Source organism: Ascaphus truei, chromosome 21 (genome assembly GCF_040206685.1).
Source record: "Ascaphus truei isolate aAscTru1 chromosome 21, aAscTru1.hap1, whole genome shotgun sequence".
In the NCBI taxonomy this organism is placed as follows: Eukaryota; Metazoa; Chordata; class Amphibia; order Anura; family Ascaphidae; genus Ascaphus; species Ascaphus truei.
In genome coordinates, this window is record NC_134503.1 from 9,841,060 (window position 1) to 9,863,225 (window position 22,166).

At 42.4% G+C, this 22,166-nt stretch overlaps 1 protein-coding gene across 2 annotated transcripts in view; it reads right to left on the reverse strand.

The window, feature by feature from the left end:
- The window catches only part of COL5A1 (collagen type V alpha 1 chain), a 162,597-nt gene that overhangs the window by 24,426 nt on the left and 116,005 nt on the right, over positions 1-22,166 (reverse strand). For both annotated transcript variants that reach the window (XM_075578918.1, XM_075578917.1), the window contains exons 27-39: positions 19,096-19,149; positions 16,574-16,618; positions 15,345-15,398; positions 11,811-11,918; positions 10,592-10,645; positions 9,359-9,412; positions 8,408-8,452; positions 8,235-8,288; positions 7,724-7,768; positions 4,582-4,635; positions 4,131-4,184; positions 1,228-1,281; positions 382-489 (exon numbers count right to left, since the gene is read on the reverse strand). In XM_075578918.1, the coding sequence (XP_075435033.1) occupies positions 382-489; positions 1,228-1,281; positions 4,131-4,184; positions 4,582-4,635; positions 7,724-7,768; positions 8,235-8,288; positions 8,408-8,452; positions 9,359-9,412; positions 10,592-10,645; positions 11,811-11,918; positions 15,345-15,398; positions 16,574-16,618; positions 19,096-19,149 (783 nt within the window). The remainder of the gene's footprint in view (positions 1-381; positions 490-1,227; positions 1,282-4,130; positions 4,185-4,581; positions 4,636-7,723; positions 7,769-8,234; positions 8,289-8,407; positions 8,453-9,358; positions 9,413-10,591; positions 10,646-11,810; positions 11,919-15,344; positions 15,399-16,573; positions 16,619-19,095; positions 19,150-22,166) is intronic.

Here is a 22,166-nt window from a genome sequence, read left to right on the forward strand (position 1 = left end):
TCCCCTCACTCCCGCGCCCCCCTCCCAACCCCAACTTACCCGCGCTCCGGCGTAATGACGTCACGTTGCCATAGCAACGTGACGTCACATGACCTCGCAGCGTCATTTTGACGCCGCGTTGCCATGGCGACACAGGGAGGAAGCCGCCGGAGCCACGGTAAGTTAGGTTTACAGAGGCCCTGCAGCTCCCCCGGCACTTAATTTAAGTGCCTTCGGGAAGCGCGCGGGACCTCTGTAAACCCCGCGCCCCCCGTCGGCAGTGTCGCGCCCCCCCTGGGGGTCGCGCCCCACAGTTTGCGCACCGCTGCTGTAGCTGATGGATTACTATATATAAATATATTTGGCTGCTTTATAATATTTTATATAAAATGTGTCACCAACCTTTGACCCTTCTTTACCAGCCAGACCAGGTAAACCTTGCTCGCCAGGTGGACCAGGTGGGCCTGGATGTCCTCTCTCACCCATTGGACCAGTCTCTCCAGTAGGACCCTAAGGAACATCCACAATATGTTGGGATTTCACAGAATAGTTAGTACACCAACACATTCAGTCAAAAGAATGAATCTAATATTGCCATATTCCTGGGTCATGTTTAGGCATTGGCAAGGATTGAGGGATCCTCCATTTTTTATTTAACGCTGCAATACCAGAGGGACTGGGCTACATGAACCACTCCAGCTACAGATTAAATTAAACTGCATCATCAAACTCTAAACATTTTTTTAAAACATGCCTGAAGAAATACTGCAATAACATCTTGGAGAAAGTTTCCTTTAAAACATGCATGTCTGTTTTGTAGTCAATTCTGCACTGAGCCATTCACCACACTGGGTTGACTAGAAGCTGTGTGCCATTTGATTAACAAGGGGTTATACCCATACAACATGAACAATGAAATCTAGTGTTGCATTGTGAGTCATATTTTAAACATCTCTCCATTTGAGAGAGTTAAACAGTGTAACTAGCCGCCACATCTCATTAGTCTGAAGATGTTGCTACCCTTTCTACCATTGATCATTAATGGTAAGTACAAGAACAATGAATCCCTGTGCTAAAGCATTACATTTGATAGGACATCTACATGTGGCGATGAATTGACTGGCTCAGTATCACACTGTCACTGGTAAAGGCAGCTCTTTCAAGTTCCAGTTACAGATCCTACATTATCTTCAAAAGACTACGGCTTCTCCCTCGGGCTGATTAGGGATTCACAAAGTGATCACTTACCTGAGGACCAACCACACCGGGGGGACCTGGAGGGCCTGTTTTTCCTTGGAAACCCTGGTAATAGGAATACAGAATGTGAGTCGAGGCACAGTGGCTACACTACATGGGACGCCTGAGCATGTTAGTGGTCTGCTGCTGCTAGCCCCTAAAACACAGTGTCTAAACGAGAAAGAGACACCCACAGGGATGTAAAGGAAGCTGAAGATCAGACAATGACATGCTACAGACGTAATATTACTCTTCCAGTATATCACTGGACACGCCAGCAACATGCTTATTAGGTGACATTGTCAAAGCAGTGTTAGGAATTTAGAGCATTTGGGTATTATTAGAGAAGAGAGCTGATGTATTTACATTGAGACTGAACACCAAGCACCGAAGGGGACAGACTACAGAGGTGCAAAGTAAAAACAAAAATAACAGATTGCTAGATGATGCGATCCCTGCATCCATCAGATGGAGGAGCTTCTCTACAACTGGCTGTCTGTAAGGTACTAGACTTCCCCAAACAACCTTTGCAGTGCCAGCGTGGACCTGTTCAGTTGTGTCCTCGTGGCTCAAGCTGTTCTGCAAACACGCGAGTATTAAAGTTTTCCTTCAGGAGTAACTGTCGTGAATATGGATTGCCACACAAATGCAATACAGTAAGTGTTGTAGTTCAATTGTACTGTAAGCCTCTCCAACATAAGGAAAAGTTCATGCTAACTTCTGACTGCCTGATGAAGTGACATCTTATCAGTAGATGATCACTTATGATCTGCATTATTTACCTTTTGCACTCATATAAAACATTAATACCCTTGATGGTCCACCACATTAAATAATAGACCTAACTCCGCCTTGCTCGTTTGGGGACGATCAGTGGATTAACTACAGTCTCGCGTGTTGAAATTAGAATCATATCCTTAACATGTCATTAGGTTGGCCCCCAAGACCAAAGCCTCAATTATCAAGAGACTTTCAACTTTGAAAGCGTGACACAAGTTACAGGTGCATGAGTAAAAACAAGACATAAGCCAGGCTTTCCAGAATAAGACGCACCAAGTTTTCTGAAATAAAAATAAGCAATGAATCAAAGGTATCGGTTACTATGCAGCAAGCAACATTAGTAACAAGTCATGAGTTTATACAAGAGTCAGTGTCGGATGCCTCCAACTGCCTGGAAGTCGGACTTTTGCCGGCAATTCATTCCAAGATGACGTTTAGTATCAGATAATTTGGCACTCAGCATGAATGAAGGATATAAGTATATATTTAGAGTTCTGTGTTGTTATTATGGACCAATGTAATGTTCAATGGATTACAAAATGTCAGTGCTATCATATACAAACAAACTGTAATATGCAGATAACTGTAAATAGCTTATTTATACAGGTAAAGCCTTGTAGCAGGACACTTAAATAGTGTCTCTGACAGAATTTAGGGAATTGCAATGTATGTATTTTTTACAATAAAAAATGTGTGTCTTACAACCCTAATTGTGAGCTGGATGGTTGGATTTGTTCTGTAAAGGATGATAGACAAAAGAGGAACATGTACTATGTACTGTAATGGTAGACATTTCCATGCTTAAATCCCTGAGATAATCGTCTAGGACAGGGGTGGACAAATCCAGTCGTCAAGGGCCACCAACAGGTCAGGGTTTCAGGATATCCCTGCTTCAGCACCGGTGTCTCAATCAATGACTGAGCCACTGATTGAGCCACGTGTGCTGAAGCAGGGATATCCTGAAAAGCTCACCTGTTGGTGGCCCTTGAGGATTGGAGTTGCCCACCCCTGTCCTAGGACATGCTGACTGAATTAACCCACATCTGACACTGCTCCCTTTTTGTGCACAAAAATATATTTCAGCAGAATGCATATTTTTGCAGAGGACTCGAAGAATGTGATGCCAGAGACACAGAGCAGCAAGAACAAACATAGCTGTGTTGTCATACCTTTTGCATGCCTCATTATACTCCTTGGCGAGAAAGACAGGATTGTATCTCAGCATTGCATCCTCTTTACAACTGACCAAGCCGTATACATCCAGCGAGTGTCCATATGGGCACCAGGCAGCCAGTAGCAGCCCTTGTCAAAGCCATCCGGGCAAAAATCGCAACAAGGTTTTCGCAAGTTAACCAGCACTAATAAGCCTGAAGCAGTATGTTATTTACCTCCCGGACTTCATAGTGTAAGTCCAGCAGCACTGGAACATGATGTCCATGCAAAAATAGCAAGCTGGATGTGATGGAATATAGAGTTTCTAACTGAAAATCATGTTTACTCTTGTAGACCTCATGGCACAGCCTACTGTGAAGATATTATCTCCCCCACGCCACCCCTTTCACTGACAGCCATGGGATCAGACCTTTGTGCCTTTTCTAAGGGTTTGTTACTGTATTTTATGAAGAATTAAGGCAAGGAAGACCTGCCAATGGGGAGGTGGATACTCTAACGACTATTGTTTGAGCCAGAGAAACATATACTTATACTATGAAAAGATTTCTAAACCTACATTTAGAGAGAATAAAAGATCTATTCATGACCTTCACAAGTTGGAGATGATAGAATTGCTCATACTTCAACAAATGGCCTCTTACTAGATACTGTAGTTATTAGAAATGGAATTTACTTTTTGAAGGGGTCATGTTAACCTCCAGTAATTTTCTCTAAGCTTGTGTTGTGTGTAATGGACTTGTAACTATCTTGTTGTGGGCCTGCTATATGAAACCATCATTACTCTGACTTGACCGGACAAAAGGGGGTGATTTCTGTAGACCTTTCCATGTAGCTGAAGAAACACACACCTTGGATGGAAAAGTGAGGAGACATCTCCTTATCTACAGGGAAGGGTTTAGAGTAACCACACAGCCGGTGGAAGTCAGATGTAAGGATGCACTCAAAGACCTTTATGTACTCACTGTTTCACCCCTCTGTCCAGGGTGACCGGGCAGTCCATCTTTCCCTGGTGGACCCTAAAAAGGTAGAAAAATTGTGTCAGTAACACCTTCATATGCTCAAAGTCATTCTGTATCCAGCTAAAACACGACATGATATACGAGGACAAATCAGATCAAACAATGTTTCTTTCGTGTGAGATCAGTAAAAGTGTCAGGGTATTCTGAATGTGAAGTCTTCATTAGCATAAAAGGCTTCCCAATGGCAGCTTGTTCGGAGATATTCCGGACTCCATTAGGTTCTGTTCAATTTGTTTTAGTTTCAGCTTTATCAAAAGTAGCAATTAAATGGTTAACCTATCGCTTCTACTAGGGCCGGTCTGACATCACGCTATATACTTCAACAAACAGCTGGGAGAGTAAATGTCATGGCAAAAGTGGCTTTTCATTGATAAACATGAAACATTTTACTTACAGGGGGGCCCTTCGGTCCCGGAAATCCAGTGGGTCCTTGAGGTCCGGGTGGTCCCTATAACACCGGAATAAATGTTAACAAGGAGGCAAAACCCTCAACCCAACACTTTCCCACGGTGAATGCACACAAATAGTACACATGTTCCTAAGGCTGTTTCATGCAGCTGCAATGCACCTTTATAAAGCTGGAATAAAAGCCACAGGCATATCGCTGCCCTAACATTCCACATGAGCTGCGATGAGCTGGGACGGGCAAGGCATGGCGGCCGGACATGCTGAGCGTAGAAAACTAGATCATGTTGTCAGACTCTTCTGCAGTTCTAAGTTCTCATTCTAGGCCCTTTAAACATCAAGTGTTCCTAAATATAAAACGTTTGTGTCTACCAACATCAGAAGACCAGTATTTACCAGCATACAGTAGCTGTACACTACTGGTAATAATGTTGTGTATGTTCATGCAGCTTCAAGGGGGGAGGGGGGGAAATGTTTTAATGCTTAAGGTGAAATCAAATATACTAAATAGTAAGGCTGAGTCCATAGAGGGGGAAGCCGCGGTCCTCCGCGCTGATCGGTCAGGAGCAATTCCGTGGACCGGCAGGCACGCCAGCGTGCGCGTTCGGGAGGCAGGGGGAGGTAGGGCAGTGACGTCGCTGGGCCAATAGCCCGCGAAGCGCCGACGTCAACGTGGCACTGCTTCGCGCTGATTGGAGGTTTTCAGCCAACAGCACGCTGAGAAACAGTTTCGGCTGTCGGCTGAAAATCCCTGCACCTCAGCACGCCTGCGGACGCTAGCGGAAGCCCCCTCTCAAGACATCCTCATTGAGGATGACGGGGCTCAGCGCGGAGCGTCCGCGCGGCTCAGGGCGGCTTCCCCCTCTATGGAACCAGCCTTATGTGTGAGCATTCAGAGTTGTCATTCTGAATATATTGTCATTCAAAGTAGACCACATCTGGATGCAAGTTCTAGATAAAAGCTTAAACTGCACGTTCTAATTGATTTAGAACGTGTTCTGACAACACATGGCAAATAAACCTGCTGCGGAAGTTCATTTGGCGACATTGTCCCATGGCCCCATGCTGCCATGATAAATGCCATACCTACTCCAGCTACTAACAGTAGGCTGGCAGATTCTATGGCCAACAAGCATTGCAGTTCTGCTCGATGGAGCCATGCAGTCAGCATCATCGGACTTCTACCTTCTCAAAGTGCTAGTGGATGGCTCCTGGCCCCATTTGAATTCAGACAAGTTGCTTTCTTTAGTATCCAAAGCACACATTGTTTGGTAAAAGATTGGTTTGGGGGCTGCAAATCTGTCATCAAACTAGGGGGATATTTAAGGCAACTGATAAAAAGATATTACAACGTTGGTTCTAAAATGTGGTCACAATTGGGCCTCACACACCAAACTGCCTCAAGGGATTCAATTTGCTAGACGGTGAGGTGATGGAGTTCTACCACCCTAGAAAAGCTTTATGCTACACAGTATTAGACCAGTAGATCTAACATAATCTGGAAAAGAATCCTATTTTTTAAATTATAAATATATATATATATATATATATATGTATATATATATATATATATATATATATATATATATGCTCACAGTGTACACAGCTTTGTTACTTATATTTTGCAGGCACAGTGAGTCCCTGTCCCACAGAGCTTACAATCTAATGGTGGTGCGAGAGGCACAGGGAGATAAAGTGAGGTGCCCGTGGTCACAAGGAGCTGACACTAGGATTTGGACTGGGTTCACCCGCTTCAAAGGCAGTGACATTACCACTAAGGTTCTCCTTCCGCCCTTTCATTAAACGATGCTTGTGACCCAGTGTTACTGGAATCTGTGCAGCTGGGTAGAACACCTCTACAGTTCCCCTGTTCAAGGTCCTTTGTGACCTGTCCTCCAACTGCACTAGCTTCACAGGGTCATATTAAACAGCACTTGAATTGATTGAAACCCCTTTATAACATGTGCATTTTGCATGATAACCCTGGGCTTTTTTTCTGAGTTTGGGCCTCTTTACATACAATATGTGCTACATAGTATTTCCATGTTTTCTTTGAATTAATATTTGACATTGCCTTGCTCTGTTGCCTGCAGTGAGGAAAGGAAGGGTTGGTGAATAATACATTTCTCTTGCTTGATGTTGGTATGTGACCGTACAGTACATAGAGAGCACTACACCTCAGAAGAGCTACGGGTCAATACCACAATATTGCCATGTGCCTGGAATAACAATCCTAAAGCCCTATTGGTCCCTTTGTTATCGTGATAAGAAGCAGGTGTCACATATTAGCGTTAACTTTTGCTCTAACTTTTGTATAATGATCTAATAAGGTAAGCCTATTAAAGGAGCAACACCGGCTCTTCTATACTCTTTTTTAACATTTTTCTTATTCTTCCCCCTCCCCCCCCCCCCCCAGGATTGAAGCAGGGGGTCACCGGAGCTGAACCTCATTAATTTTAGCTCGGGGACCCTTCGCTTCCAGGGATACTTACCTCTGTAGCAGGTGCCAGTAGCCCCTCCGCTCGGCTAGCTGGGCTTTAACGTTTAAAGCACCCGAGTCACACGGACCAATAGGAAGCCGAACCTGATGACGTCACAGCTTCCTATTGGCCCGCAGGGCGCGGGACCTTTGAAACGCTGCTATAGCCTGAACGCTGGTAGCCAAGCAGAGTGGCTACCGACACCTACTACGGAGGTACGTATCTCCGGAAGCAGGGGGTACCCGGAGCAGAAATGAATGGGGTTCAGCACCCGAGACCCCCTGCTTCAATACAGGGTAAAAAAAATAACGTTTAAGACAAAGAGCTTGGATTGCCGCTTTAAATATCCCTGTAAATATTGTGTACACACAGCAACTCTCTCTTGCAAAAATACTCTGTAATGGTAGTGCAATTTGTGTCCCGTCACACAAATAAAAGGTGTTTGCCACTTTGACTGCAATCTGAAATGTCTCCTATCTGTGCCAGTGGATGCAGAGGACAGGTGCAGAAAGTGTCAAGGTGTGTTCTGCGTAAGTGAGCATGCGCTTGTGCTAACAAACGTCACCGGCTAATTACATAGTTACATGATTGTGTCTGTGTTTCTCAATATCGTGAGCGTTTTAGATCGTATTTGCTTTTACAACATCTTACCCTTTCACCAGGAGGACCTGCTGGGCCATCCCCTCCGGAGTTACCCTGAAAGACAAACGAAGAATAAGAATTTATCTCTCGAGTATATTTTATATCTCTACGCATTTAATCTTTTAGGTTCAACTCCACTGGCTTTAAGTATCTGAGAGACTGGCTGCTAAAAATAACTGGCACACTTAAAACAACATATACCCCTTGCACTACCCAAGATACTGTGTATCTGGATACAAAATATTTATTTCTATAAATTCTATGACATTAATCTCCCTTTAAGAAGGTATCTTCCAGTGTTGGTGTTGGAAGACACCTTACAACCCATTCAAGTTAATGGCGTCTTCTACCACCAGAAGGTGTATCATAGCAGAATACTACTTAGTAAATATGAACTTGGATTTCTCCAGTATTGGATGACTATAATAGACATAAAAGACCCTAAGGGCATTACTCTGGGAGGTAGACCACTTTGTCACAAACAAGAAAATAATTATGAACCATGGTTTGTTTAGCTTACCTTTGGGCCTGGCTTGCCTGTAGTACCCCTTGGACCTCTTTCCCCACGTGGACCCTTAAGAAATCACAGCACAAAGTATTAGCATTATTGGCCTTTAATAGTCGTGGCAAACATGTACATTTGCTCAAGTGAGCAGCTAATCTGTCATGTCCAAGAAAAGGTGAAGGTCTTACCGTTGGACCTCGCTGCCCCCTTGGACCTGGTTTGCCAGAGGTTCCCTACAAGGAGAGAAGAAAAAAAGCTTGATCACTTTCTAAGAGTCATGCAGAACAGGGCTAGACTTTGCCTGTACATTGGGCACAGTAATTAAATGCAGATGAGTAGATGTGACAGTTGTGCAGGAATCATGTTTTAGAATAATTTGCAAGGGAAAGACAATTAATTAAAAATGTACTGGTACAGTAGTGAAGAATGAAGTCTTGTGCTGAACCACAAACTCCTCTGCTAATCCTCTTCTACAGCAGCCAGTGTGTTAACTTGTGTTGGTAAATCAACCAAGTGACTGCATAGCCTCCATTAAGTACTATTCTATAAGTTGCATCTCATGTCATCTACCAATGACCTTTACATGTGATCTGTATCATTCTGGGGTAATTGTGGGACATACAGCTCGTGCACTGAAAGCCCTGCCCTTTGCAAGTAAATACCTCTAAAAGTAATATAACGGACACCCCAAAAATTACAGAACAATCTATGATATAGTAAAGTATGTACATTTGACCAACTTAGCATATTATCCTTTTCATATATTTTCTGATATTCTTTCAGCATCTCACATTTCTGAGTGTAGCGACATGTTTGACAGCAAATACAAATAAATTGAAACTTTAATAATGAAAAGAACCCAGTGGACGTGTCTCATATTTGGCAAAGGTGTACATGATGTGTGATTTAGTGTTAAAGTAGCTTGGATGTAGAATTACTGCTCAGCTTCCTAAAACCTTTGTATTGCTTGAGGGACACTTGCTTGTGAAATCCAGCATTACGGAGATCTCACTCCGCCCCAGAGAAAGAAATGAATATACAGTATTTATCGTTGTCGTATGCGGTTGCAGAGTAAAATACTGCAGGGCCAAAGCAGATCTATACGTAATGCCAAACGTCTTGAGGACAGGACCACTCACCCTTGTGCCTTTCTCTCCGTTTGCTCCTGCGAATCCCGGAAAGCCGATCGAACCCTTCATGCAACAATAAGGGAAATGTTATTTAAATCCTACAAATCAAGACACTCGTTTCCCCATGATGGGTTACACCACTGAATACCATGTACACCACCTGATTGGTGAGCTTAAAGAAGCAATCCAAGCAGATTAAAAAAAATATCTATATATATTTTTCTTTTAATATATGCAGACTTTGATTAGCTTTATTGAAAACTAATTACCTAAGCTGCCGATCGATTTTGTTCTCCCGCGATCGATCAGCAAAGATCTTGGTTCCCGGGGTTCACTAAATGGCTGCCTTTCAGTTTCAATCAATCCTTCAGTCAGTCAGTGTAACTCAGCAGCAATAATCTATTCTTATATTACTAAGGTAACATTATCTATTGTTACAGTTTGTCGATCAAACTGCTGGGAATATTGGCAACAAATTATCACAAGGAAAGTGTTGCAAAGGTCTTGCACTGCTGGGGAGCTGTGCTAAAACCTGCTATAGAAATCAAAATATGCTCAGTGTATTAAAACTCATTAAAAATGGCATTAAGAGTTGAATTTTAAAATAAACAAACGGTAGGATTATCTTATACTGCAGAACTGATTTATTGCTTGGATTGCTATTTTAAAGAAGAGTTATCCAGAGAGATATTGCAGACAACAGATAGTAAATAATGCAGTCCATGGAAAGAGAAAATACATCCGTACAACATGAAATGAGACATGCATAATATTGACCTATACACACATTATCGTGTTATCGATACATGTATATAATTATAGAAATACCGGCTATAGATACAGCAACTGCATCCATAACCGGGGAAAGGGTCAGGAATGCTGTATTTCTTAATGGCATGTAGCAAATGAAGGGATTGTTCCTATCAGCCCAGTATATTTTGCCTTATACAAGTAATCATATCTATACGCATGTACCATAGCTAACAATGGGCATACTGTAGCAAGGCAATTCTTGGGAAGCACATTACCAGCATACTGTGTACTGTATAGATAAACATATACAATACAAAATATGGCTATTAAAAGGCCTGTAATCAGATAGATAGATATTTATAAAGACACTAATAAAGACAGAGTGTAGTTAGAAACATGTAAAGCTATAACTAGAGATGTTAGTTAACATATGTAAATAGACAGAGTTAAGGGCCAATACGAACATTTAAAGTACACGAGAACTGGTACCTTTGGACCTTGTCTCCCTGGATATCCCGGTAAACCTGGAACACCAAGTTTTCCCTACAGAATGGCAAATGTTAGTATTACCAAGTAAACAGCTGCCACCGCCATTTTATTGCACATTGAACAGGTAAATTCAGTGATTAAAAAATGTGTTTTTATTTATTTCTCCTTATTTACCAAAACTACTTCACTGTATGGGGAAAAACATTATAGAAAAATCACATTTTGTTTTCAGACACATTTTCTAAGGCTTTGCCAGAGATTAAAATATGGTAAATATCTCCTAGCTGCCCACTCACGCTCCCCCCCTATAAAGGGAACATGTTGTAGTAACAATGCCTTGGGCTCTCCCAGACCAAATACAATTAATATGGTTAAAAAAATATAGCATTGCCTGCCAAGCAACAACAACAAAAAAGCCGAATCTCCTCTATTTTTCAAACAATAGTTGGATGTACTGTACAGGAACTGGGTTTGTTTGGTTTCAGGGAAAAAAAGCAAATACTGTGCTACTGATTAAATTGTAATTTCCAAGTCAGGCACCTCTCTACCTGTCAGAAAGGGGAAGATATGCTACAGATAAAAATGAATAAGGGATGGACTCTGCCTCTCTGAGGTTCATCTCATTAGGATACAACTTCTAGAAAGAGCTGTGTTTTTTTTATTTATAGAATTCTGCCAACCCTGGAAGAGATCAGTGTTCCAGCCAATTACTGTGTCGGCAGTACGTACTTTCTCAAGCCTGCACGTTCTCTACTGGACATGATATGGAAGCTCTTCTCTTCGCACCATCATTTATGTATATGTAGTTATAAAACACTCCTCACCCCTCTCACACGCATGTGATTGGACACTTCAAACTATAAGAAGCATGTTTGTTTTTTAACTTGGAGAACAAACAAACAAACAAAAAAAAAAGAATTGCATTCTTGGTGCTTTCCAAACTCTACAGCAATGTCCTGTAATCCCAGTAAAGAAACGTGTTGTGGTGTACCTTGTATCACAGCGTGTGTAAGAGGTCACTGGAAGTCTTTTATTTTCCATAAGAATGAGGAGTTGGAAGACTGAACATCTATACTCTGTATCATTATACAATGCACCAAGTTTATTTCTTGACGTCTTAATGTTCAATCGAATCCTTCAGCTGGCAATGCTACGTTGCCACTCGCAGAATGATTATACAAAATCTGCCTTTTGGAATCGCCAGATATTTGCGACTTACCTTTTCACCTCCAGGGCCAAGTGGACCAGAGTCTCCATTAGGACCACCTCGACCTTTTGGACCTTCAGGTCCATCTTCACCTCTGGGACCAAGGGGACCGAGTTCACCCTGAGAGTATAACAGAGGGATGCAAACATTGTCGTGTTCCAGCAACCAAAGTCAATGCATTTACAAAGCTAAAAAAACAAACCTCCCATATGTAGCTTCATTTGCAAACACTACAGATCCAGGGTACCATTCTCACGCTGTTCTGGTGCCTTGTTTATGCTACGGAAATGCTGATATGTTTATAGTTATACTAAAAAGCTAAGAGTACATTATTAACACTTTAAATGTGCAATTACCAAAGCAGTGTTTAATTTTTACCTCTGGTGGTAAAGATATTAACCTATGTTATTCCTTATCCACAGACCGGTCATTCATTATTTTTTTTAATGTCTTCTGAAGATAACAGTTACATTGCCAGGAGGGTGTTTGTATTGGTATGGACATTGAATGCCATTGATTATACTATATAACAAACTAGAGACAGGATGAGTGAGCTAGTGGGTCAAACAGTGACCTATTTATCAGGAAATCTGGTTTAAAGTGGCACCAGCTGTGACCCTAGGACAATCACTCAATCCCTGCGTTGCGTAGGTGACAATATTAGATTGTCAGCTCTATATGTAGGGTGTTAATTAAGTTTGTATTTTCACCTTTTAATTGCTGGCGTAATGCCAGCACTGCAACAAATAATACGTAAAATAATTAATGGTGAGAGAAAGTACGTGGGATATTAGCATTGATTCTGCCAAGTCAATTAACATCTTCATCCACTGCATGGGTTAGGATAGGTTATCAGTTAATTAATATATTGATTCTACCTTTAGAAGCTGTATGAATGCAAATAGGCTGTAGACAAATCCTGAAGTGCCTGCTGAGCTACGTATTACAACTAAGTGTGATCATTGGAACACTGAGAAAACACAAGAGGTAGGAAACAAAGTGTAATCCCATTACACTTTTGCCATTTAACAGTGTTATTTCAATATAATGTCTGGGTTTATGCCCAGAAGATAAAACAATGATGCACCTCCCTCCCCCCGCCCCCCAAAAGAAAACATAATCAGAGTGAATATATAGAAAAAAGGGGTTTTCCAGACAGTGTCTCTTGGACATAGCTATACACACGCACTACACATTGACACAGCTATACACATGCACACACTATACAATGACAGATGCTCCAGAGCACACAAACCGCTGAAGCAAAGATATACTATAATAATGTATACTCAAAAAACATCCATTGTTTCGTTGATAATGAATCTTTGTTTCATCGGTTTGTGCGCTCTAGAGCTTGTTTAATTATGTGTGTATGCCCAGCACCGTACTAACTGGTGCTCATACAGTTCTACATCCAGAGCACAGACTCATCCAGTCCTGGTCCCAAATGGATCAGATGGAGACAAAGCAAGAGCACTAGGAAGAGGACAGGAAAGGAATACTGCATCCCATTAATATCCCTAGCCTTAATTCATTACAAAAATATCCAAGTTTGTTCGTTTCTTTACATTAGAGACAACAAAAACATAAACATAATAATGGAATCCATCCTATCAACAGATCTTTGACTCCAACAAAAGACCAGCATTGTAACTTGCATTACTATTAAATCCCCACAGCAAGAGACATTTAGTCAATTGGGTTATGAACAGATGCCAGTCTCGCTATACAAACACTTTTTTGCATGGTGCTGCTGCATCAGCTTTTCCGCCAAACATTTCCATGTGATTTATATGGCGGCCAGACTACTCAAAGCTTCCATTAGGTTACCATGCACAGACTACTCAAAGCTTCCATTAGGTTACCATGCACAGACTACTCAAATCTTCCATTAGGTTACCATGCACAGACTACTCAAAGCGTCCATTAGGTTACCATGCACAGACTACTCAAAGCTTCCATTAGGTTACCATGCACAGACTACTCAAAGCTTCCATTAGGTTACCATGCACAGACTACTCAAAGCTTCCATTAGGTTACTATACACACACACACACACACAAAGGGATGTAGGATTGAAGCCCCTTCATGCCAAATGCTCTCGTGCCAGTCAGTTGAGGTCACACTCAATAATTTAATGTGAAACTATGGAAGTGGAACAAAACCTTGAATGCTTAAAGACATAAATAATGAACATCTCTTTCCACCACTGAATCTGTGTTTGCTCATATACTAAAAGGGGACATGCCCATGAGACTAAAAGATACATGCAGAGCCACTGTCAGAAGTTTTAGAGAAAGAGCATATGGGAATGTTGGCCAGACTCTTCCTCCACTGAAAGTATATGTTGGACAGTTTCCATGTGATCTTTGATGACCACTTCCGGGGCTGAGGGAAGTCAAATTTTGGTAGGGCACACAAGATTAAATACCTCATGAAGAAGAGGACAAATGCTGGGCTGGATAAGTACAAGAGTTCTGAAGGTTCGTTTGACCTTATTGCTAAAGGAATGGATCAGCTACTCTGAAAACAATGACACTGAAGCAGGGGAACCTGGTTCAATTACCGGTGTCAGCTCCTTGTGACCTTAGGCAAGTCAACTAATCTCCCTGTGCCTCAGACACAAAATATAGATTGTAAGCTCAATGGGGCAGGGACTGTGCCACAAGAATTCTATGTACATTGCTATGTACCCCACACTATATTGTAATTGTGAAATGATTTGAGTCCCGTTGGGGAAAAAAGCGATACAAATACAAAAAAGTTGTTCAAGTTGATATTACTGTGACTGCCACATACAACAACACTGCACAATGTTGCTAAGATATCATGCTAACAAAACAGATACCGATTATATATCAAAAACCCCACTGCACACACCATTCACCACTTTTCATAAGGTGTCACCTTTAACCCTTTGAGTGCCAGAGGGGCCAGCAATGCACGGGTAGCGCCTCTGGCACTCAAAGGGTTAAATATGCCCGGAAATATTTTGCCATTGTGTTTTTAACCCTCTGAGTTGCGGAGGGGCCGTGCTCGCGATCACGTGATCACGCCGTCACTGATGGCAGTACGGCAGAGGAGGAGTCCCGGTGGAGCGCAGAACGCGATCTCCCCTTACAAAAACCAGTAGCACCATTGTGACGTTGCTGCCACAGTATATAACAGAGCCCCTGGAGTTCCATCCCTAGGCACCCAAAGGGTTAAACCAATTAGCTGGCAGTTGGCAGCCCCTCTGAACCCTTTCGCTCCGTGATAAAGGCAGCAATAGAGAGACACCCATGCTCTTATCAGGCCTCACTTTCATTGAGGAGAGGGAATAGAAAGAGATCTTGAGGTACAGTATCATGTGATTGGCAAACGCAGTCTGGCCAACATGATACAAGTATAGATTACAGCTGACCTATAATTGCACAATTAGACAAGTACCAGTAGAAAGAAGTCAATATTTGTTGAATATCGCAATAAAGTGATAATAACATTTCAATGAAACATGGCATTGCTGATCTTGAGATCACTGCACGACGAAATGATTTGGATGCTTACTCTGTCTCCCTTGATTCCCATATCACCTTTAAATCCCGGGAAACCATCTTCACCCTAAGCACAGGGAAACAAAAACAGATTATTCCTAATTGAATTTAAATGCAAATGTATCTCCTATTGCTGCTAGAAGAGCCGGCGAGGCAAAACATTGCAGGTCCCTCCAGCGGCGAAGCGGTTAAAAGATGTGCCAGGGTGTCCCTGGGCATAGAGGATGGCAGTCAGCATCATTCCACACCAGCATGGAAGAGGCTGGGAAGAATATAATCCGGGCTGCCTGGTTGTTGCCATGGGAGCCTGAGTTCCCTCCACACTCAATTGCATCTATTAATAGAGATGTGAGGTAGCCGGCCAGTCTAACCCAGAGGCTCAGCAGGTGGAGGCATAAAGATATGAAAAAGCATGTCTTCCCTCGGTGGCATACATGCAGTATCTAACTCCCATTATGCCGTTATCCATCTTTCACTGCGATGTACATGGCCCTCTCTTGTTTGGCTTTATCTATCTTCCATTGGTCCCACTGATATGATGGATATCCCACACTGTGCTATTGTCTATCATATCTTTCCCTGAGACATAGATGGTCATCTCTGTCTTTGTTTTCGTCTACTTTCCATCTCTCCCCTATGGTACGGGTGGCTAGTTACCAGTTTTCCTTCTAACAACATAAAACCTATGGCTGCATCTCATTTTGTTCTGGTCCTTTTGACATACACGACTATCTCATTCTTCCTGTCGATCTCGATGGATTTAATTGCAATTTCTGTTCCCCTCACACCATGATCTACAAGTCTTATGCGTAATTATCCTCCTTCATTCGGGTCTTACCTATCCATTGTTGTTATGACGTTCATTCCCATGTTATATGAGATATGGGTTTGGGACGTACCAAACTTTTCCCTCTCTCTGCACTCAGTATCAACCTCAGACTACATCTCAATGCATTGTCTCCATATCTTCTTCTGAAGGCCACCTTCGCTCTTCTTTGCCACTAGTCTGTGATATGGGTTATTGCATCCCCAGCTCTGCATTAAAGGCTATTCAATTCAATCGCGGTGCGACAACCCATATCAGAGATTAGTGAATCTTCCCCCATACATCTTACCTGTTCCTGCAGCTGAAAGATGCATTTCTTGTTGCTGTTTTGCGGTTTCTTGTGTCTATGTGTATTCTGTGTTTAAGTTCCCAGTACGCAGAGCATTAGGATGGATGTGGGAACCATGGCAACCTACCTTTTCTCCCTTTGTTCCCTTCAAACCACGAACTCCATCAGCTCCCTGTAAAAGCAAAGGGAAGCAGGACACAGTTAAACAACACACAGTACATAGATTGGTACGGACCTCAGAACTGTATTCAGCCCATTTAATTAACAACACACAGTATATTCGGACTGTATTTAACCCACTCATGTCCACACAAATAGTTTTCAGCACTGATAATACTTGGGATATCAGAATTTAGGACAACCTATAGATAACAGTCTCTGTGCAGGGAGCTACTGTGTAGTTATTCAACCTACAGGCTAATGAATTAAACATCAACGTGGTGTCAATCTCATCAATCCCCTGGTTGGAATGTGATGGTGCAGGCTGTACACTGTACCACTACTTTTTCAGAAACCTCAACCAGCACAGAAAAAAAGATCTCTGTAGAAGTCCTTCTCTTTTTGTAACATGGTCTCCATGTTCAAAAGGATTCTCCTCTCCTGCAATAAAGAACGGTACTTCATGGCGCTACCACCATTGCTTGACCCTCCTGTGCCCACAGCCAGATCCACTCAAGGAGTGCATCATATTCCTATTGTATGCTCCATACTGGATGAATAGCAATGGTGTTGCCTCTTGACTAGGGATGTCTCAAAGACTGTAAAGCTGAAGGACACAGACCCCATGTGGGGCAAAATGTTCTGGTGCCAGTCTTGGAGTTTGATGATTTCTTCAAGTCATCGCACTGCCCTCTCATTGTAGGAAGTAAGCAACAGCATGGAACAGCACGTTCAACTTCCAAATGCATGGTCATACATGTTCAATGTGTTTATTGTGCTATTGGGCAAAATCTGCCCTTGGCTAGTATGAGAAATTATAGTTCAAGGGAAGGGTAACTGCCATGTTTCTAATGGTACAGAATCTCCAACATCGGTTTCCAAAACCCAGTAACTAGTACAATGCCTTTTTGACAGCTCACTGTTCCTCCTCTACAGCCCTAACAGGGTTATTTATTGAACTCCAATAGTGCTGATTGGGGTTACTATCGCGCAGAAACTACCATTGAAGTCAACAGGAGTTTCTGTGCAATAGTGATCCAATTGACACTATTGCACTTTAATAAACAATCCCCTACACCTTACATATCGGTTCCACTGGATAAATAACACATCTTATTATATTGCGGTCCCGCAGCACAGATTGTAAGATTCTTAAATGTAATGGCTAAAAAAAAATCCTTATTGACATAAATATTAGAACAAGGTAAGAATCAAAAATCCAGCCGCTCCATTATACAAAAAGTAGGCACTCACCAGCAAAAAAGGGGTTAAAAAGGTATACTTTAATGGACTACATAAAAAACAAAAAAACAGACAGTACTAACTACTCTCCCACATGTTTCACGCCTACTGTGGCGCTTTAGAGAGATGTAAAATATCTAGGAATAGAATATCTACGACATGCTCTGAAATATTCCCAGATCTTCACATATCAACAAAATACAGAAGATATTCTGTCTTTGTCTCCAGCTTGACTTCAAAGTATGGAGTTAATCCAATAAAAAAAAAATGTATCTCCTGTTTCTTATTTCCAATTTAATCTAAATTAACAAATCACGCCATTTGACTTCATGTCATCTAAATCTCCAGTCTGACTGTGCCCGTGAATGAGCTTACAGTGAATAATGATAGCAAAATGGCTTGTTCTACACCAAAAAAAACCTAATAAATAAATAAATATACAAATCACTAAATTGTCTCCATTAGGAGCTTGTGGTACATCCATCCATCTCCACTTTAGCAAATCTAATTATGACGCTTTGGAAGAGCTTTTCTGCCATTCTGCATTTCCCTTCTCCGTAGCAATGCAGAATAATTCAATTAGTTTAATGACGGTGCTGAAGCCAGATATTTTGCACTTCACACACTAATGTACCTCTAATGGAGAAAAGCTAGGTTTAGCCAGTAAGTATAATAGCAAACAGTGTCATGCTCCATTCTGCAAGCTCTGGGCTGGGCCGGGTCCCTGACTAAACTGGAAGATTTGATCTTATAGGGTCTGGTTAGACCAGGGGTGGCCAACTTCATCCCGCAAGGGCCACTTACTGGTCAGGTTTTAAGGATAGCCCTGCTTCAGGTGGCTGAAACAGTCTCTGCTTCAGAGCAGGTGGCTCAATCAGTGCAGACTGGCTCAATCAGTGGCTCAGTCGATTAAGCCACCTGTGCTGAAGCAGGGATAAACCTGACCTGTTGGTGGCCCTTGAGGACTGGAGTTGGCCACCCCGGGGTAAACACAGAGAACGCTGGAGATACTGTTGGGTTACCGTTTTTGTTTCCACTGTTAGTGATGAAGGAAAGCAGACGTTCTTCTATATATTCCATGGACTTGCATCCAAATCCATACCATAGCAAGAGCGTCCTGTATATTTCCGATGTCAGAGGGCAATACTAGGTACTGTAGCTTATTGCAAACCCATCGCAGAGCAAAAACACAAGTCAATCAACTCTCCCACAAATATTGTTTGGAACCCCTACAGTGCCTGCTCTTACCTTCACACCACGTGATCCTGGATATCCGATTGGTCCCTGAGGTCCTCCAGGACCCTACAAACAATTAATAAAAATTCATGACGCCAGTGTTAAAAAACAAAACAGCTTTTCAGAAATATATAGGAACAAAACTTCAGTGCTACAAAAAACCCTTAGTGGACAAACACAAAAATGATTAAGGGCTGTAAAGGAAAAAAGGTATGTTCCCAGGAACCTATATGACAAATGAATAATCCACATAGAGTGGCAGCCTTACGTGGAGCCAATATATATAATATATATAATATATATATATATATATATATACAGACCGGTAAGATGGTATGAGCCTGCTTGGGGGGAAGAAAGGAGAGGTATAAGCCTCGTCCGGCACAGTGTTAGTAGCCAAACCTCCCCAAGATATTCCCGGAGGTACCAACAAGGGTAACCAGGTCCGGCTAGCTCATAATGAGAGAATAGGTTGAAAGGAGCTCCGGCATTCACCGTATTGATGTCCAGGCCCAGGAGAGAGCGCTCCCTGCCCGAGGAGACAGCAGCCGAAGGAAAATCGTTGCGTCGGTGCAACTCATCGATTTGTCTTCAACAGCTTTTCAGAGTAACACAATCTTTATCTATCTCGATGTCTTGTATGGCGCACGTGGAATAAGAAAGCATCACAGGGCACTGCGGAGTTTCTCATCTATTTATTTCGCCAAATAGCTATGCGACATTTCGACCTACATAGGTCTTTATCAAGTGGTAAGTGGCACGTGATGCTTTCTTATACCATGTACTTTGGATTATTCACAGACCAACCCTGATCACAGGAGTACCGGTAACTTTATTATTTCATTTGTTTATGGTGTGCAGCAGGTATCTTTATTTTGTATTGTATAGCGCACACAGAGCGAACCCTGCTCCTATGCTCCTGCTGATGGGGGCGCCGCCATGACATCGCGCAGATGGTTCGCCCTCATTGGCTGGACCGCCACCATGATGTGGCAAACGCTCGGCCGTCGTGCCAAACGACAGAAATCTTGTCTTTTGGCAAAGTGTGCGGTGGCGGCAGTGACTGGGGCCGGCCGCATAGAGGGCCGTATCTTGTTCGCGCCACCGCGAGCAGGGGAGACAAGGCCTAAGTGACGTCGCGATCATGTGATCGCTCTGTGGAGATGCCATGTGTTAACGACAAAGGGTTAAACCCCTTTGCCATCAGCGGGTCTGCCGCGCGTTGCTTTGTAACCGGGTTTTCAGACAGCTTTGCAAGAAAAGGATTAATGCACCAACTCTCCAAAAGAAGTCTCCTTCGAGCGTAATTTATACGCAAAGCGTTTAATCACATTTGATTAACGGAAACAGCAGTCCTTTTTTCAGGTACAGTATCTCAGATTGCGACATGAAATGAAATAACGATGGGAGCGGCTGTAGAAATGTAATTTATCGCAGGATGTAATACATTTTGATTGGAAGATAATTATTCATTATGTTCAGAGCTTTTGCATCCTCACAGGTGCCTTCTTTATATATACAGTACTATCACATCATGTCATGTGTGCTAATTACAGAATATATACACAGCGCAGTAATACACGCGATATAATAATACTGTATAACACAATGGGAATAAGCGCTTCAGACATCAAATAAACATTAAGGGGAAGGAGTCCCTGGCCCGAAGAGCTTACAATTTAAGTGGGAAGGGGGGAGAACATAAAAAGACAGCAGTAGGGTGTTCTGGTAAGTGTGTCTGCAAGGGTTCCAGGTCAAGGTATATGGTGTTAGCCAAGGGACTGGTACTTTATTCAAATTCTTCTTTTCAGAGGTGTTTTTTAAGAGAGAGAAGGGGCTTGTTGGATATTGGAGGGGTAGGGCACTCCAGAGGTGTGGGGCAGGCGGTGAGAAAGGTTTTAGGCAGGAGGGGGCTTCAGATGCAAAAGGGTTAGACAGAAGACACCCTTGAGCAGAACACATGAGGTGAGTAAGGTGTATAGCAAGAAATTAGGGCTGAGATATAAGGAGGCACAGAAGAGTGTATAGTCTTAAAAGTGAAAAGGAGAATTTAAGTCACACCGAATTTAATAAGAACCCAGGAGAGGGATTTCAGCAGGAGACGTGGAGACAGATTTAAGAGAGAGTCAAGTGATTCTAGTACCAGCGTTTAGGATAGATACATGAAGTTGTATCTCCCAGATGGAGATGTTTGTTAGTACAAATCAATAGTCAACACTGCCACAGTATACGTAGCCGAAACCGATAGGATGTCGCCACTTGGAGTGACGTCACGAGTGACGCCCTACGTTCCCGACGCACGTTTCACGTGTTCACCACGTTTCTTCAGGGGAACACGTGAAACGTGCGTCGGGAACGTAGGGCGTCACTCGTGACGTCACTCCAAGTGGCGACATCCTATCGGTTTCGGCTACGAGCAGGCTTGTATACTGTGGCAGTGTTGACTATTGATTTGTACTAACAAACATCTCCATCTGGGAGATACAACTTCATGTATTTTGGTTGTGCCTCTAGGATAGTGGCATATGGGTCGCCCTATCGGTTATTGTGGTCACATAACAGTACACGCTGTGGTACTCTGGTACTCCCCATATATGCAAGAAGCAATCGGTTACTATTGTAGCAGTTTATTATATCGTTGTTATCCGCATACCTCAAATTGCATTTAACCTATAGCTGCAATTAGATACCTCTATGACATAATGGAGTGATATTCATCCGGTACTAGCTACAATTCAACAACTGATTTTGCAACAGCATTGCTTTGTAGTACCTTTAGGTTGAGCAACAACATAAGAGATCATGATTTGTTATTTTGATATGAACTCTGCCACCTAAGGTTTATGTGAGATAACACTCATGTAATAGCATATTCACAGATCATACGCCACTGCATCACACTAGCCCAATCTAATAGGCGTTGTACATATCACCAATACCCATATGAACGTAGCCACACTACATTAGTAGAAGATTATTATTGGATGTCACATGAGTATATAGAGATATACAATTACTATTGCTCTATTAAGGAATTATTTACTCATAGGCCACACCAGCATGGGGATTTTAACAATGTATAT